The sequence below is a fragment of the Pipra filicauda genome, unplaced genomic scaffold (assembly GCF_003945595.2).
Source record: "Pipra filicauda isolate LSUMZ 115617 unplaced genomic scaffold, ASM394559v2 scaffold338_size783178_pilon, whole genome shotgun sequence".
NCBI lineage: Eukaryota > Metazoa > Chordata > Aves > Passeriformes > Pipridae > Pipra > Pipra filicauda.
The window spans coordinates 298,472-317,277 of NW_024104463.1; the positions used below are offsets into that span (position 1 = coordinate 298,472).

The following is an 18,806-nucleotide window of genomic DNA, read 5'->3' on the forward strand; positions in this document are numbered from 1 at the left end:
CCTCGTAACGGGAGTTGCTTGTGCTCTGATGATCGAACACTGAAAATGTGCGTGACCTTTATTTTCAGAGGCCAGACACAGGAAATGGAAATAGATTTGCTAACGAGACAAGGTACCAGCGGAAATGTGCTCGTGCTCTTTGATGTACTGCAGTGGAGCTCCACACACAGCTGCCTCCAGCTAAGCTTCTGTCCACTGCACATGGCACAGAACTCACAGAGCTGCTTCACCAACCTCCAGGAAAGCTTTTATTAAGCTGAGACCCTGCATTAGAATTTACCTCCATTCTGCTGCTTTCTGTTGATATTTTCCATGCCAGCATCTGCACCGAGTAAAGGACTCACTTCTCTGTGGGGGGTTTCTGTGGCCTCCATTGCTGTCGCCGTCATATCTGAATGTTTCACTTCTACACCTTTGGGAAATTAGAGGTGAAAGCCCAATCTATCAATTTGCTACAAGGTCTGGACTGGCATGGAGTGTGTTTGCTGTGAGAGGCTGCCTGGTACTTAGTTGCCAGTTGGGGTTAAACCACGACAGTGCTCAGGGCAAAAGGCTTGTTGATACCCTTTTCAGATGAGTGTTCAGGGCATCTGCCAACCTCATTCCACACATTCTGAGCTTACCACTTAGAAAAGAAGAAACAAGCCATGGTAGATGATGTCCTTTCTATCTTTATGCACTTAATCTAGAAATGGAGGATGGATGTTTAGCCATAGGAAGTCCCAATGTGTGTGCTCTGCACAGAGCCGGCCTCTCTCTTTTCTGAGCTGTACTTGAGAAGGACATTAGTCCTCTAACAAAAGCAAACAGGTCTACTCTGTAAAGAAAGGGGTTTAAATAACTTTGCAGGTGGCATGCAAGGATTGTCTGGCAAAGACTGAATTAGATCCTAGTTCTTCAGGTTAGCATTCATTCCACTTCTCCAGGGCCAGCCCTCCTTCATTCCACGCTCTCCAGTCTCTACAGCAAATGCAGAAGTCACCCAAGGCAACAATCTGCTTCACTTGACCCATGAGTGATGTTCATCTAGTGATTATGAAGGAAGCCAGGATCACAGGGAAAGTGTGCATCATTAGACCATATCATAATTCATACACACGGGAGGCAAATTAATATTTTCAAATATTTAAGACCACGGATGTCTGAGGAATACAGCAGAACAGAATAACTCTCCAGGCAAACTTCCCCACTGTAAATTCTTAGAATATATGCAAGATACCAATTCAGGACCAAATTCTAAGCTCAGATGCTCTCAGGTGGAGCCTGTAGCATAGATGGATGGCTACATATATCCCAAAAGAGGATGCTGTGTGGAATATCTCTGTTGTAGTAGAGATGATGTGCTATATTAAATAGAAATTTCTAATTAATAATCCTAAATCACAAGCTCCTGTTCTGCACTGATTGCACCCATGCCTGCAGGATTTATCTTGGCTATCATCTAAATTACTCTGATCTGAAGAAGGATGGGAGCAAGAGATGAGACTCCAGTGCAAAATCAAGTGATTTGTCCTGAAGAAATCTCACTGAAAAAGCGAACTAAAAAGGAAAATTGTTCCCAGAGCTTCTACTCCAGTTTTCCTCTGCATTCAACACGGATGTCTCACTGCAAGGCACTTGAAACTACCCTTGCTGTAAGTAAAGCTTTTGAGATCTGAGTGCTCAGAGTTGCATCAGTCACCAATTATTTTTCAGTAGGCAAAGAGGTTGCATTACAAATATACTTGTCCTTATGCATCCTCACATATGTGATAACTTCTGTGCATTGTGACTTCCCAATAGATCAAATCATCCTTATTAAAGTATTTATCTTGGCAAGCAGAGATAAAAAACATTTAAAGGCTACCACATTTGCTGTGGCATGGCAACTGAAACAAAGAAATATGCAAATCTTTGTGCAAAATTATACTTTTCAAAGAGTTTCACTGAATGGCTGTCAAGCCACAAATGAAAGAGGGCAGAAAACTCCATTATTATCTCGCAAAGGAACCAGGTGGAACAGTGTGGATGATTTTGGTTCCTGAACATGAAAGATCAGGGATGGAGGATGAAGGGCCTGTCTTGGTAAGCTGACACCTTTTTATTTAGCAGTTTTTCACAGCTAAATGCTGCCTAGAGAAGTCATAGCTGGTGTCTGTCATGCCAGGAAATGCTGTGCTGAGCAGAGTTGTGCAGTCCCTCCCCACCTCCTCGTAATTCCAAGCACTTTCTGTTCTTTTGTCATGGGGATTTTAATAACTCCATGGCAGGGGAGAAGAGACTTTTTTTTTTTTTGTGCCTAATATTGCAAGTTAAAGTTGCAACTTAAAATAAAGGTACTAGACCACGGTCAAAGGCTTCTTAAATTAAACCAAAGTCATGCATTTTTTTTCTTTGCGAGGTTTGCAAGTTTGCAGCCTTCTGGACTAAAAAGAGGAACTCTTAAGGGAAAGCAGGACATAGGCCTTATATTTCTAGTCATTTTTGAGCATGTCTTTCTTCATAGTCCCACTGTGACTATGCAAGGCCATACTGTTTTTCTGAGCCAGACCCTCGTCCTGTTTGCTCAAGAAGGGAATTGGTTCTCCTCTCCAGATATATTGTATCAACTGTAAAGTCAAGAATGGCAGCGCTAAAACGAAACTAGAGAGCCAAAAGTACACAAACATGTTGATTTTACCATATTCAATCCTTGTTAACCAGTTTCCTTACTTCTGAAAGACTAAATACATTGCCAACATAATCCACACAGAGGTGAGAACTGCCTGTTCTGGTTAAAATCTGGTTGCAGAATACTGGTTAGAGAAGGCCAAGTGACACGGGTACAAGGGGAAAACAAGCAGAACAGATCTAATCAAGGTTTCTTACTCATTGTCTGTGTGTAAGGATGGATGGGGCACAACAAGAGCACTAAATATATGCATTGATTAGAAAAGACAGAAGGCAACTGCAGTGAAACTGCTGCTTTAATCTAATGTATGTCTTCATTATACATTGTGGCAGAGGATGGAGAGTAAGTAAAAGGACCCCTTGGCTAATGTAAAACATGACCACCTTTTTGCTCCTTAAATTTGTACAAGTAATTTTTAGATGTGTATCAAAGTCGTATTGTATGAAACGAATTTAAACGTGGTCTTCCCTGTTAATTTTTGCTCTATTTATACAATACTTGTTCGAAAACTATATAATTACATGCTTTCTGTACAACCTGTAAAATGTATGTTGGGAATGTTACTTACCTGACTGATCAAATATGACAACTTTGAAGGATGGGGGATATGTGAGGAAGCTCCATGGTTTTGTGTCAAGATAACATTTACAGCCATTATATTCACAGTTTGGTATTTTTTACCTAATTCTGCTTTTAAGTGCACAGCTAGAAATACAAACTATCTCCATGGAGTGTAGTCAAAGTAGTTTCTGATGCTGTGGAGAATTGGATCTTTCACGCTTTGAATTCTTCTCCCTTGTGTAAACACAGTGAAAAAGAACAAAGGGGTTAAGGAACAGTGTTCTACCAAGGAGATTTGTGACCACCAAGACATCTTTGATATGAATATTTAAAGTATCTCATCCGAAAATCCATACAGAACTGTCAGTTTCTAAAATATTCTCCTGTGAAATAGTGCAGTGCTGTGTAAAATACATTGAGACAGATGCTTTCCGTGTCCACGCAAAGGTCACACAACAGGCAAAACCAGTGGCAAAATTGTATTTCTCACATTAGTTACAGTAAGAGAAAAGGTCTAAAACTCCTAATACGCAGGAGGAGTCACAGTTCCTTAGATTAAAAAAAATCCCCACTTTTACAGGTATCATGCTGGTGGACTTTTTTTGCTCTATGTGAAAAGAGCATATTGGTATGATCTTGGCACAGGCAAATTGCTGAGCCAATTGCTGTGGTTTTATTACCCCTCACAGGTTACAGTCATAGAGTGGGAAATTCAGCAACAAGCCAAATTTGAGGCCACGTAACTCTTTAAAAAACACCCCAAGTGTGAGGTGACGATATTTGCAAATAATCACCAGAGACACAAGACAACCTCGAACCACAGGGCTCCCGAAGGCAGAGCCCAGAGCCGGCACAGCTCCGGGCTGTGCATCCTGCGGGACACAACACGGGGGGAGAGGCTGGGCGGGAGCCGGACACGGGCACATCCCGGGCTCTTCCAAAGCACTGAGGGCAGCGGGGCAGGGGGATTCTGCCCCTCGGCCCCTCAGGGGAGACCCCCCTGCAGAGCTGCTCCAGCCCTGGGGAACAGCACAGGGAGGACATGGAGCTGCTGGAGAGAGCCCAGAGGAGGCACCAAGAGGATTAAAGGGATGGAGCAGCTCTGCTGGGAGGAAAGGCTGGGAGAGTTGGGATTGTTCAGCCTGGAGAGGAGAAGCTCTGGGGTGACCTGATTGTGGCCTTCCAGGACCCGAGGGGAACTTACAGGAAAGATGGAGACTATTTAGCAGAGCACGCAGTAACAGGACAAGGGGGAATGGCTTCAAACTGACAGAGAGTAGCTTTAGATTAGATATTAGGGAAAAATTCCTCCCTGTGAGGGTGGGGAGGTCCTGTCCCAGGTTGCCCAGAGAAGCTGTGGCTGCCCCACCCCTGGAAGTGTCCAAGGCCAGGATGGACGGGGCTTGGAGCCACCTGGGCCAGCGGAAGGTGTCCCTGCCCACGGCAGGGGTGGCAGGGGGTGCTCTCCGAGGTCCCTCCCCACCCAAACCATTCCCGCCTCCCTCACGCGAGCGCTCCCGTCACGGCTGCCGGCAAAGCGCGGCGGGCGGAGCGCGGAGGGGGCGGACGGGCGGGCGCCCCCAAAGCCCGGCGCGGGCGGCGCGGAGCGGAGCGGGAGGCCGGCCCTAAGATGGCTGTTGTGCGCGGGGCGCCGCCGCTGTAGCGCCGCGAGGAGCCGCCCGCCCGCCCCGCTCCGCGCCCCGCACCCCGCCATGGAGTGCCCGCACCTCGGCTCCAGCGTCTGCATCGCGCCCGACTCGGCCAAGTTCCCGCAGGGCTCGCCCTCCTCCTGGTGCTGCAGCGGTGAGTGCGGCCTGCGCTGCGCGGCCCGCCCGGCCCGCGGTGGCCCGGCCGCTCCTTTGTCCTCGGTGCCCGGCGGCGGGAGGGCCCCCGCGGCCGGGGGAGGGCCCGGGGGCGCGGGGCAGGGCGGCAGCCCCGGCCCGCTCCGGCGGGGCCGCCCCGCGGGACCCTCCCTGGGGGGGCTGCGCGTCCCGCCGCCCGCGGGGTGTGCGGGGTGTGCGGGGCGGGGGCTGCCTCACAGCCCGCTGCCGCCCCGCTGCCCCCGCAGCCTCGGCCGGCCGGGGCGGACCCGGACTTTGTCCCGGGGCCGGTGCCCCCCGGCCCGGGGCCGCTCCGCTCTCCTTTTGTCCGCGACGGGGCCGCGGGCGGGCTCTGCCCGGACCGGCGCTGAGGGACCGGGGGCGGCTGTGGGGTCGGGGGGTGCTGGAAATCCGACCGAGATTACTCTCCTTTTGTTTTGTGGTTTTTTTGGAATATACATGTGTGCGAGGACTTTGGAGAGTGTAGTTTATTGGAGTGCTGCGGCTGGAGGCGTCGCTCGGGACCCCCTTCGATCGGCGGTGAGGGCGGTCTGGGCTCACCCGCTCTGCCCGTGGGTCGGTGCGGGTGTAGAGCCCGTCTTTTTTTAGTACTTTGCTCTTCGATTTAATAATGCAAATTACCGCCTGTGCAATATACCCTGCCTTCGGTTCTGTCCCTCGCACGATCTTATTTGTTCGGGGGCTTTCCCTTTAAAGGTGCCGTGCTCGAGGTGCTGCAGGTTTAGCTTTCTCGTGGGTCACCGCACACTTCCACACAGGTAACCCCCGAGGTTTGCCGTGGATTTCGGTACGTGTTTTTGTTTGCCGGAGTTTTAGTTGGGCTGGGTATGAAAGCGGAGGGAAGCCCGGTTTAAGGTGGGAAGTAGGCCCCGCTTAGAGGGGCAGCCGGTGGGCACTTGGAGGGAAAGCCTCCCTTGGGAATGACCCATCGGGGAGCCCTGGACGGCCGGATAATTTGAGGTGTCCCTTGTTTTTAAAGGAAAGACGGTTGTCCTTTGTCTGGCAGCGTCGGTGCCTCCGTGTGGGAAGGCTCTGCCTGCTTAACTTGTTCCCTGATTGCAGTTTCCGGGAGCCAAGGTGTGGTAGCGTCGCTGCTTCCTTCGGCCAAACCAGTTACTTTTCTCTGAAATGCTTTTTGATTTGGAGGGTGTTCATTTCGCAGCGCGGTCGTGCGGAGAAATGATTAGAAAGAGTGGGAGAAGCACGGGGAAACTCGTTGTCCCTGATGTTTCTTTACTGAGGAAAAAAAATTATTTACAAGAAGTTTAAGTCTCTGGGTCCGTCTGTTATCTTCGGAATATCAAGGGTGAGCAAAGTTGTCAACCAGAAGCATATGGCGGTAGGGAACCACCCTTCAGAGAACTTAAAAAAGATAAAAGTGCCAAAACTAAAAATATATGACGAGGTATTAATATTACTTCCCAGCTTAAAAAAAAAGCAAGCCAGTTTACAGCTGCAGGTCTCTGTTTTTCATGCTGCTTCTGCTTCTCAACAAAGAAGTTCAGCAGTTAGAACAAGTTTTTCTTTGTTGTTCAGAGGTATTTCTCCCAAAGCAGCACTTACAGGGAGAGCCAGATGCTGGGCAATCAACTGATTTATTTTACAGCTCTGAGGCAGGAAGAAGGGAACTCGCTGCCATATCTGGGGGAGTTTCTTGTTTGTAATGCTTTTAAAGAAAATTAAGATAAGTCACACAGTACTCACACAGATAACTGTGGAAATCTTAACAAGTGGCTAGAGAAGAAGTACATTGAACTTAAAACATTCCAGTGAACAAACAGCAAGCTCTTTTTAATTTAAAGTAAATGAAAATCGTTCTTTTTCAAAATAAATGTTGCCTTTCTACTGGCATAGTAAAATGCAGTGCCTCAGTTCTCACTTTCAGGTAGTAACGTGATTATTGTTGCATTAACTCCCTACTGGTATGTAGGGTATTGTGTTTTTCTTATTTGTATTCATTTTAACGACCTTAATTTTTTTTAAAGATATGTAATACTGTTTTGTGTCAAGTCACTGTAAATGCCATGTATTATTTGCCAGTTTTTCTGGTAATATACAATTAAACAGAGAAAACACCGTGTGAAAATTAATATCTTGTCAAAATTTAATGCATTTCCTATTACTTTTGATACCATTTCTAAAGTTCTGTGGTTTTAGTTCTTTTTGTTCTCAGCGGCCTGTCAGTTGGAGAAAAATATTCGGGAGGTAATTTTCTGCATTCTGTAATTACAGGGCATCTCTCATCAAGTACGTTGTCTTTAACTCAGAGCTTGTTGTCAGTCCTGTTGCTGGTTGCTGCTGACCTTTCCAGAAAAGGAGGGTGATCCAGGAAGCTTTCTGGCAGCCACCTGACGTGCCAGCGATAGCAAAACATTGCAGAGCAGGTTGGAGAGCGAGTTCTTAGCTCAGAGTGCCCGTGACTATTTTTATCATTATCTGGTGTTTCTGAGATCTGAGGAGCTGGAGTTGCCGTGCTGAACGGTGCACATTGGTTAAGTACCTTTTCCTTGTCTCTCTGCAAAAACTCTTGATTGCAGCAATAATTTCACAATCTGGAGGCACTTTGGAATATTGTTATTTGATTCACAGCACTGAATGTTGTGTCATTGTGCAATGTAGGAGTGTTGCATTTGGTGCTGGTATTTGGAGCCAGCTTTACTCGAGTTACTGAGCATGTGCATCAGCCTGAATTGCTCTTTTGGCCTAAATCAGTTCCCCTTGAAAGCTACCTGCCAGAGTTGTTTTTGGAGGCCTTGTGGTGAAGGGACACACTAAAAAAGCACTAAGAGGAAGCATTGGCAACAGGGGTGTTGATCCAAGTGTGAATGTTTTTGCTCTAAATGAGTAAGTAATGCTGTATGTTCATTGTTGAGTGTCTCTAGAACTTCTGTTACTGTCACATAGGTTGGAGGTCTGAGAGTTTAAGCCACCCGTGTTTAGAGAATGGTTTTGCTTTCCCCCGAGTATTTAATGCAGTCAGGCATGCCCTGTGCCGGGAGCAGTGCAGAGAGCAGCTTTGCTTTGAGGAGCTTCAGGACTATCAAAAGAGAGCACAGAATGATTTTTCTGCAGATCCAGAGACAGTGTGTTGTTTTCGTAATTGGGCATTTAGGAGGAGATGAATATGTAAAGTAGAAATAGTACAGCAACTGAAAACGGCTTTTAATCAGTGCTGTCACATGAAATGCTGCGTGCAGATGTCTGCTAATTCCAATTAGAGTGCAGTCTTTCCAAGCACTTTAATTTCTGAAACTTCTGCTCAAGTTGGAAGCAGAGTAGCTGGAGGCATTGGCAGGACTGCAAAGTGTCACAGACTGAATCTGTTGAATTTGTAAGATGGGCCACACCTTCAGCACTGTTGTGCAAATCGTGTAATTATGGAAAGCAGTCTGGAACAGCTCAGATGTGGTATTGCTCAACAACTTTTCACAGACTCATCAAACCACAGGGAGCTGTCTCACCTAAGCGAGATTACAATCTTCTGAGCACACCTGTGGAAATCTGAGGAGGTTTTCCACCTTTTTTTCTGCTTGGTTGAGGATTCATTAAGTGTTCTCACTGGACTCACTGGTTGTTCAATGTAGAATTCGAAGTTCTGTTTTTAGAAGGACAACTGCAGACATGGGATTGTGTCTGCTGAAATAGAGATTCTGTGATTTTTTTTTCTTTAAAAGGGAATTGCTCTTCTGAAATCCTTAAAACTTTTTGCTTTTCAGATCACTATCAAATTAATACTTTTTTTTCCCTTAAATAGCACCATTTTGTTAGGTATTGAAGAGCAGTTCTGGCCACAGGCTGGTATTTCCGGCAAAAGCTAAATGTATTTGCCTGGCATCTGTTTCTTGCATTCTGACTTGTGTTGATTAAGTTACATAGTTATTGGCATTTGGAGGTGAGGCTGGGACCACAAAAGAGGGGAGCCAGCACCAGGAAGCTGTTTGAGGCCCGGTGAACAATGATTATGGTGGAAATCCATATGCTGAGTTAATGACTTTTTTGCGTGTGTCTAAAGTAAGTTACCAAAATATTTAATGAATTCAGTTCAGAGTAACCCCAGTTATCCCCTAATGCTTTATTTATATATTACCTTTATTCTATATTTTTATTTTACTTCTATATGTGAGAGCAAGTGTTTTGGGCCGAGCAGGGGAGCTGTGAAGCACATGACTGCCCTGGGCCAGGCTGCTTTCGATGGTTTTTTGTTTGCCGCTGCCCCCCTGCCCGCCCCCATGAGGTTTTGTTTTCTCAGCTCAGTCACACTGTTCTCCTTTCACTGGGGTAGGTAACACATTCTGCCACACTGTGATTTTTGGCACTGCACTTCTGCAGGCATTGCCAAAACAAGTACAGTGTAAAAGCTCAGGTACACAGACTTTTAACCCTCTTGGCTTCCCTTCCCATCCCAGCTGCCTTTTAATGTTTCTTCATCTCCATGAGTGTGTCTGTTTGCTTTTCCTATTTTGTTGCTAGAGATCCTCATTTATTCTTTCTTTCCATGATTTTCCATGATTACTAGAATACAGGAGGAGGGAAGACTTGCTGGAACTGGAGAATGGTAGGTAGGACCTTCTTCCTAAGGAAAATTCAGGGTAAGCTCAGGAACAGTGTGTGGGCCTAATGTATTGTATGTGTGAGGATTATTTATCACCCTACAGCTGGAAACTGCCAGATTTATTCCGAATTTAAATGACAAAACAAGTATGTAAAAAAAATTATCCCTTTTTATTCAGTCACTTAAATTTAATTTCAAAGTTGGGTAGTCTTTCATCTTTTTCTCTGGGTCACTGCAGTGCAGGAATGCTTGTTAGTAACTCTCCTGTGCAGGTTGTTATATCTCCTTAGATTCATTCCCTGGTGTCGTTTTAAGTAAAACTCGTTAGACTTGTTTTTTTTTAGACTCAGTCTTTTTTTTCCCATTTGAATCAAGTCACTGATGTGTGAGCAAACCACAGGGTCAGTAGTTACTTTGGCCTGTAAGTGCTTTGGAACTGATTCTGTTAGAAGATGGGGTAAAAGTCTTAATTTCAGTCTCATAAGACAGACTTAAATTTCCTTTTAGTTACAAAAAAATAAAAAGGAGAGTCTTTGTTTTCAAATAATATCTTTTAAAAGCAGTAAACTTAAATTGATGGTGATTAATATTTTCTCCATTTTCTTTTCAAAAACTCGTTTATACTCTCAACAAAACCACAGTCCATCACAAAACTTGAACATTAGCCTGGGGAAGAGATGCTTCGGAGGAAAGAAGTAGACATTTAATACATTGGCATTTGTTGAGAAACTGGGTCTGATCTTTGTGATGATTTTGAAGATAAACATCGAAGGAGGGATTTTTCTGCTGTTTCAGTGTCCTGTGTTCTGAAGTGACTCCTCCCCATGGAGACCCGAGGTCTGAGGCACAGTGGGAGCGGGATGAGACACTTGTGTGCCCGGCAGGCTCTGGAATTACCCACGGATTAGAGCAAATCTCATTACCGTCCGGTTAAATTTAAGCAGGATAGTTTTCACCTGCCTTTCCCAAGCCCTTCAAGGTATGAAGGTGTTAAACAATATCAGTGCATTATTCTTTGTTTTGCTGAGCACTCCGAGGTGCTGAGGCTGACAGTTAGACGAATAATTAATATTTTTTTGGTCACATCTGTGTCTGAGGTTGACGGAGTGAAAGTTTCCGACCCAGTGTTTGAAGTGAAACTGGGCTTTGAGCCTTTTCTCACTCCCTTCATTGGGTAACCGGTTCATGCTTTGCTTTCTGGCTTAACAGACATCCATTACCTGGGTAAGAAGTGGTTAAAGGCCGTGAATTAAAACAATCCGTGGAGGCTAGAAAGTGCAACTTAATCAGAAATTTAGATCTGAAAGCTAGTTAAGGCTGTTCCAATTTATATTTTGATATTGTTGGAGGAAACAGTTTTTATCATAGAGTGAATTAGAGTTGTTTTCTTTGCTTTATGGTGCCCTTGGTATGGGAGTAGTGTAAGATTTTGTGTCCTTAACAGTTCTTCTCCCTGATTATAAGAGGGTGTGTTAAATTGAGTACATTTACCATTTAGCAATCTTATCTGGGGTGTCAAACCAACCCTCCGGTGCTCGGGGTTGTTTTACTCCCCGGGAATATCTTGCATAATTTTGGATCTCGCAGACGTGGTTCGGAAATTTCTGTGGCAGATTTTCTTCCCCGTTTGAATGTGCTCCAATGGCCACAGGCAGCCTGGCAGGACGAGGGGCTGGTTCTGGAAGTTGGCCTGCCCCCAGCAGAGCGAGCAGACAGCATTTACACTGGGGAAGCAGGATGGTGCTCTCAGGTTGGGGGTGGGGGTTGAAGGTCCTTCTCAATTGCAAACAGGGAAACACTGATTTTTTACAAGGTAATTCATGGGTGTTAATATGAGCATCTGCTTGTCTGCGTCAAGATAAGTGCATTTTCTCAAAATAGCCATGACCCTTTAAAATTTGATTTATTTGTTTTACTCTTTGGTTCATGTTTTTAATTTGGTAACGTTTTTGTCCGCTGAGCATTCGATTTCTCTCGTGTTTTGTTCCCAGGGATAGTTAGCAGTTGTATTACTAATACTACAAAAGGTCGTGTAGCTGGTATTGGGGAAGTAGGAGTGCAACATGGGGACTACAAACAGATTTGGTGCTAGGTTATATAAAGAAAGCAAGACTTATCAACCTGATGTCTTTTCCCTCCTATTTCCAGCCTGAATGTTTTGACCTACTATTGATTGCTAAGTGACCCATGAAGGTTCCTTTCCTGAAGGGTTTAAAAATTACATTCCACTGTTGGCTTTGCTGGTTTTTTTCTGGCTGCCGTCTGAAAATGGGTATTTGTGTGTCTCACTCTAACATAACGATTGAATAACTTTTATTTTTGTCCCATGCTGCTACTGCAGTGAGCAACAGTATCTGTTTTTTCTGAGGGCTAAAAGCATTCAATTTTAAAATGTGTATGTAAATATGTGCGTGTATGCATTTAAATTTGGATGCTAATTTGTTATCAAAGTAGCCAAACAACTAAAAATTGTTTTTAGAATGTAAAGGAGAAATAGAGACAACGATTCTTTAAAAAATGCTTTTGGGCACATTTGTTCATTAAAATAAGCCTGTCTCTGACGTTTGACTTCTTTTTTTTTTTTCCCCTTTTTTCTTTTTAATTATATTTTTCACTGCTGCTTTCAGGTGGGATGTGATTAACGCGGTACATGCAGGGAGATCAATTGCTGACACGTCTACGTGTCCTAAAATTTGACTTGACTTGTAGAAAGACTAAATTACCAAAAAAAAGTCCCTGCTGTAGGTGTTGAGGTCAGTGTGTGTGTGCTCGGCGGTGGCTGTGCCGGGCTCTGCTGCTGCAGGAGGGACCTGCCCTGGCTGCGGCACCTCCCCCGCGGTTTGGTCACCACTTCCCTGCTTGACAAGTTCTCCTCCCCTCCCCGTCCTCTTTCCCACTGCTGCTTTCAGAGTACAGGCAAATAAAAGCCGTGCATTTTTCAGCGTCCGCGTTTCCCAGCGTGGAATTCTGATTGCATAATCCAAATACCGAGCTGGAGCCAGCGAGGGAGGGGAATTCCGTGCAGATGGAGCTGCTCGCGTTGTTCTCTGACAGACGTTCCTCAGCCTTAGGAATGTGTCGGGCACTTCAACGACCTACTTATTCTATGAAAAGTTGTTCCCCTACCCGTGATTTATATTCTCGCTCAGTTGTTGCTTAGTATGTCTGAATTATATCTGGTTTTCCACTGGAAGTGGAGATGGTTCACTGCAACCATCTGTGGCATTTCTTACGTGAGACTGAGCAGTGCTTTTATTTAGTACGAGGAGGAGAAACCAGCTGTACAGGTGCAAACGAGCACAAATAGTAGCTGCTATTCGTAAGTTCACACACGATCACTAAATGACTTGTTTTCTCACTAAAAACTTAATCTTTCTGGTTTTGGCTGAAAGGTAACAGGAGAAATAACTTGGGTGTTTTTAGCTGTGAGGGTTGTTTGTTTATTTCTTTAAATGTTCTTTGGAGTCTTAAATTCTTTTACATTTGGATGTGATTTGAGTCAAGTTAACACTTGTCAAGTTAACACTGTAGAGACTTTTATTCATTGTGAAAGAAGGGTTTAACGTTTTTGTATGTTTAGCAGTGCTTACCAGGAAACTTGCTTCCTTATAAATTCCCATGCTTTGATTTAAATGTAATTTAAATTTCATATTTTCTTACTTTTTCTTTAGTTATGTGTGTGTTTGCTGATTTCGAAGCAAAACATTTTAAGTAGTATAATTAAAAACCTTTTCTGTTCTATCTGGTTTCATTTTGATTAGAATGCTGTTTTTCTAAAATAGTCAACAAAGATGTCTAACAAATGAAACTTATGTAAAATATTCTTAAATAGAGTATTTTTTTCATAATGTCAAAGAGTTTAGAACGAATTTAGTGCACTGAACCCTTTGCAGTGGGGCTGAGGGTAGGATAAGAAAGAACAACTTTATGTGAAACGAAGTTTGGAAACAAATGGGAGTACTCTTTAAAACTAGGCAGTAAAACCAGGGGGCTTGTAAGTGTAGAACACGTCTCTAGTTTCCATATCCTTTTTCCTACATTCTCTCTCTGGAATGGGGCTTTAGCTACTCAAGGTTAAGGTTAAAAAAATCCTCTTGTACACTTTACTTCCTTTTCCAGTCACCTGACTTCCATTACAGTTACTCAGCTGGAATTCACGGGCCTTCTTAAAATGTAGAGCAGATACTTTTCCCAGATGCACATACACTTTAAACACTGCCCTCCTCTTCCCTCCCTAAAACCCAAACAAAAAGCCCCAGTCAACAACCACAGACATTTAACCCCGTGTTTAAAATCTAAGAACCTACTCCGAGATTATGAACCAGTGTTGGCATTCTTTCTGCACTTGTGTGTGTGTTAAGGCCTGCCCTGTCTTATGATTTTACCATCATGTTTAGTTGAGACCTCATTTCATCTTGTTTTGATTCCTCCAGAATGTAAACATACAACAGGCTCAGATAATAATACAGCTGGTGTGTATACTTTTTAAATACACGAACGTGAAGTCAAAAACTGGGAACGTGATCCATTGTATTAATAAATATGTGCTTAGTACTGAGTAACTTATATTGCCTGTTATGGATTTTTACATGCTGCTTGTAAATGTACTGATGTACCTTGGAGGACACCTGTATTCTTTAAAGCTTCTTTGATTCTGGCAATAAAGTGTTTTTTTAATGCCAGTGTGAATTCTGCAAATATCCACACATCCTGCAATCTTGACTAATGTTCTGTGATGAGGAAGGCTTGGGATGTTTGCCTTGAGCAGCTGTTTGATTGTATGTGGTTTATAACCGAGTTTATGGCCAGAAGGAGGGAGTGCACATGGCTCTGTAATGTGATTTGGTCAGTTCATTTTGGTGGAAAACCCTCCGTTCCGGTCTCAGTTGTAACCACTGTGTGTGTGCCGTGGTGGATTTTGACTGTAGGTGCATGGCTGTTCTTGCTGTGGAGCTGCAGCCGAGGAAAGGCTCTGACTGCCGGGCTCGGTCACAGCTCCACCCTCTCTCTTGCTTGGTCTCGCTGTTCCCCTGGAGAAGCACTTAGTCATGGGAGTGCTAATTAACAGAAGGAATTGTCAGTCCTCCCTCAGCACTTGGAGCAATCTGGGAGGCAGGTCCTCCAAGGGGAGGAGGTGTGTGCATTAGGACACTCACATCTTGAATGAATGGGCGTTTCTGGAGAAAACTGCTCAGCTGCTTTGCTCAGTCTTTGAAGAGACTGTTGTGCCTGCATCCAGTGGGAATTCCAGAGCTGTAAATTCCAGGAGTGGGCAGAACCTTTTTGCAACTGCAGCATGTAAGCCCGGAGGAGGGACCACATCCAGCGTGTTTGTCTCCCTAATGTTCCTCATATGTTAATAACTTCAGCAATTCCCTCCTTAGAACAGCAGCTTCCATAGGTGACTCTCTGACACCTGGTACCTGTTGTATATATATCTGGGGAGTTTGAGGTGTTGAATTCAGAGCTGGTTTGGCAAGTCACAAGTCTTGTGTAGAGTGATTAATCCTGGGATATCCTACCCTTCCCTGCAGTTAAAATGATTTTTAAAGGTCTAAGGTGTATGGGACAGTAGGATCAGTTCTGATCTATGCTGATAAAATTCTTTTGGTAAATTATTCAGTCTCTCATTCTCTATTTTTCAGTCTGTAAAATGGAAGTGGGGTCTCTGAGAAGTGCTCTGAATCCCGTGACTGAAAATCTTTGCATTTGAGATGTTATTACTAATGGAGTTTATATGATTTTGATTAAATACTTGTGCAGAATTTTGTGTTCTCACCATTTCTGATTGTTTCCCAGGATTTTTCCTTGCAAATTTCTCTCACCTTTGCTTCCAGATCTTTGGAGAAGGTAGCTTTTAGTCTGATTCCTTAGGCCTGATGTGTGACAGGCAGAAGGACTGTGTTTTACAAAGAAGGGGCTTCTCATTTTGGTATGAGGACTGTTGCTGCTTTTTTCTTCACATGTTAATGGAGACAGCTCTTTTCTGCTGCCATTTTCAGGTTCTTTCTGGAGCAAAATGAGAGTCCTGCTGTCAAATCTTAATTAAACAGGGCACCGAGGGATTGTTGAGCAAAATTAAGTTAAAGTCATGGGAAAGGAAAAGTAGTCCATTTCTTTCCAGCAGTGTTCTTGTGGGGTTTTTTGGTTGGCACGTGTGTATATGCACACATACATACATACATACATAGAGCACATCTGTGTGTGTTTGTCACCAAGGGCTGGTGTCTGTGGGACAGTTTGCTCAGCCCAGTGTCTGTATCCCACTGCTGCCACACCTGGGTAAATACTGCTCCTGGGGCAGACGCTGAGGGGGGAGCAGTGGCTTTTGTTTCAGTTTAGCTTATTTCAGTGTAGCTGACCCACTGTGACAACACAGAGTGAGCTGAGCAAAGGTCAGTTAGGCCAGAGATGTGTCTGTGCAGGTCACTGTGTTATTGTAGTGTAATGTGTAATTGTACAAGTGGGATTGTAATATTGCTACAGCTCCTTCTGAGAGCCAAGTCCAGGCTGTTTTGTGAGGGCCGTGGGGACTGTTTGAAATAGTTTAGTGACCCTAATCTTGTTTCCATTCAACGTGCTTTTTACAGAAAGACCAAAGTATTGCTCTTATGATGCTGATATTTTGTGGCTGTCTCTGTAGTGATGCAGTAAAGGGCTATTTTAAACCCCTGCTGTAGGCACAGTCCTGCAGCAGCTCTGGCCTCGGGGCACTGCTGTGCTGGCACAGCCTCCAGCCTGCATTGATCTGATGCTGTGCCTGTGCCAGCCCTCGGGTGGGCACTGCACTGGGCAGGTTTCTGAGCTTGGCTGCCTTTCAGAACCTGCTTCCTGTTTGTCTCCTCCTCTTCCTGCTGCTTTTATCCACTGGCAGTTTCTCAGCTCTGCAGTTGCTGTTTAACAAACAAACCCCTGCGTCCCACGGGTTGGTTGTACATTTTTACATGGCTGTGACTTCCCTTCAGTGGAAAGCTGCAGCTTTGCTCTGCAAGGAATGCAGTGCCAGGAGCCTTCCTGCTTCTCGAGGCTGCATTTGGAGTCAGTTTTCAGTAAGAAAAAAACCCATCAAGCTTGAGAAGGACATACTTGGGTGAGCCTGAGGGTGGGACGGGGTGGGGACCCTGTGGGGAGAAGCCAGACTGATCAACCATACCTTGCTCATTCTGCTTGGCATAACTCAGAGTTATCTGGGTGATTTACAGAAAGGGGAAGCTGGAGGGACATCTCTGAATGTTCCCACAGTTCTGTGTGAGTCTGTACGAGGGGGATTTGCTCTCCTGGGGGTGGATTGATGCTCCATGTACATGGAGGCATTTGTAGGCTGTGTAACAAATGAGTGTTCGGACTCCACTTAGAGAAATCGTTCTGTAAAACACAGTATTTCCCCTTCCTTATTATATGGCGAAAAGTAGTGTTTTTAAGCTTCTGAATAAGATGATTTTAATGTAAAGTGGCAAATGACACTGCCTCAAACAAGACTGTGGCATTGCAGATTTGCTCTCCCTTTCCTTTTGACAGGTCAGCATCATCCTCACCCCACCACTTGAAGCAAGTCTAAAAATACAACCAAATGAGGCAGTTGGTGATTGCTTCAGTAGCCACTTCTGTTCAAGCTGAGAAAGCAGCCAGTGTTCCTTGGCCTGCATACCACTAAATATGGTGTAACAAACACAGATAATTTTTGTTAATGTAGATAAGATATTTGAACATAGCTTTGATCCAAAGCAGAGGATGCTAATATAGTGCCCCCTCCTCTTTTTTTTCCTAAATACCACTAAAAGAAAAAAAAACAAACAAAACCCCCAGTTGGAATACTGATTATTGAGGCAATACATTCATACCTATACAAATGGGCTGGAGACTTTCTTCCAGCCCAGTTTACTGTACACAGTTTAGTGTAACTGTCTGACCTGAAAGTCCACAACACCCAAGTCTGTTTTAAGGGCCAACTTTCAGGGCTGTGTAGTGTTCTTTGAATTGAGTAGGAATTTGCTGTGGATCTCTCTCTCCCTCATTCTTGGTCTACTTCTAAGCCTTGTGCCTTCATGTCAGTACCACTTCTGAAAGCAATAGCATGCAGTTCCTTTACAGATGAAGCTAAACTGTCTCCCTTTAATTTACATTATAAGTAGTTCAGGGCAGTGACTCTGCTTTTGCTGTGCATTCTGTCGTGCCTGTCTTGAGAGAGTCCTGACTGATGCCTGAAACTTCCAGTCTGATTTAATTTATTAAGTAACAGATGGTGACTGCTCCAGGATCTGAATTGAGGAATACTTAGAGAGCCAGGCTTTAATGAAGGTACCTCCAGAGCCAACCTCAGAAAAATACAGAGTGCAACATCCAGCAACACTCTGAAAAATCAGCTGTGTAATTCTCTCAGAACTGAGCAATTATAGGTCACAAATTCAATACTGGATTCTGTGTTTAATCTTAGTGGGAGTCACTTCGATGTTATTTGAGTTTGTGGGTGGAGATGTTTGTGCAGAAGATAAACTACACATTTCTAATGTGATGCAATTGGAGCAAAGTTCTTCCTAAAAGTTAAAGTAAACAAATGAGCCATCTTTTCCTATTCCCTGATATGAAAGATGGAAAATTTTAGTGGATGCTATTTTTTTGGCCTTGTGCAGAGCTGGACTTGTTTGCTGGCTTTGTGCAGAGCACTTAAACCTGCAGGATGAGCACTACTTTAGTATAATTTAACACTTGACAAACAAGCAGTGCAGGTATTTAAAGCACCTGAACATGGAATTGTAATTGCCTGGTACAGGGTGGAAAGTAAGAATAATTGTTTCCATCGTAATCCTTTGACCTACTGCTTGAGTACCAGTTCCATCCACAGCTGGTAACATAGTGAAAGCAAAAATGTTATTTCCAAGTGGGAGATTCCTGCTGGGATTTTAATGTAAGGAAGACTGTTTTGTGTTCCTGGCAGGGGAAGTGTAGGGCACTGCTTTGTTCACACAGCACTTGATCTGTGTTTAAGTGCATGAGTGATTTTGGTTTCTGTTTCCTTCTGGTTAATATTTTACCTTTCAGTTTGTGTAATTCAAGCCAATACAATTTTATCAGATTGGACTTGGTTCCTTCAGCCCCTTTTAAGCTGTGATGGCTATTTAAGGGCTTCCCTTTCCCTTCCCTTTGCCAGTGCCAAATGTTGGTTTTCTCGGTAACATTTTTGGTCAGATTAGACAAACTCCTT

At 44.3% G+C, this 18,806-nt stretch overlaps 1 protein-coding gene and 1 long non-coding RNA gene across 6 annotated transcripts in view; both read left to right on the forward strand.

Moving 5' to 3' along the window:
• Nucleotides 1–352, forward strand: part of LOC120323759 — a 43,773-nt gene extending 43,421 nt beyond the window's left edge. For all 5 annotated transcript variants that reach the window (XR_005564575.1, XR_005564574.1, XR_005564573.1 and 2 more), the window contains one exon: nt 69–352. This is a non-coding gene — a long non-coding RNA (uncharacterized LOC120323759). The remainder of the gene's footprint in view (nt 1–68) is intronic.
• Nucleotides 353–4,831: 4,479 nt separating this feature from the next.
• USP3 (ubiquitin specific peptidase 3) overlaps nt 4,832–18,806 on the forward strand; it is a 42,352-nt gene continuing 28,377 nt past the window's right edge. The window contains exon 1 of the mRNA XM_027712211.2: nt 4,832–5,014. Coding sequence (XP_027568012.1) covers nt 4,924–5,014 — 91 coding nt within the window. The 5' untranslated portion in view covers nt 4,832–4,923. The remainder of the gene's footprint in view (nt 5,015–18,806) is intronic.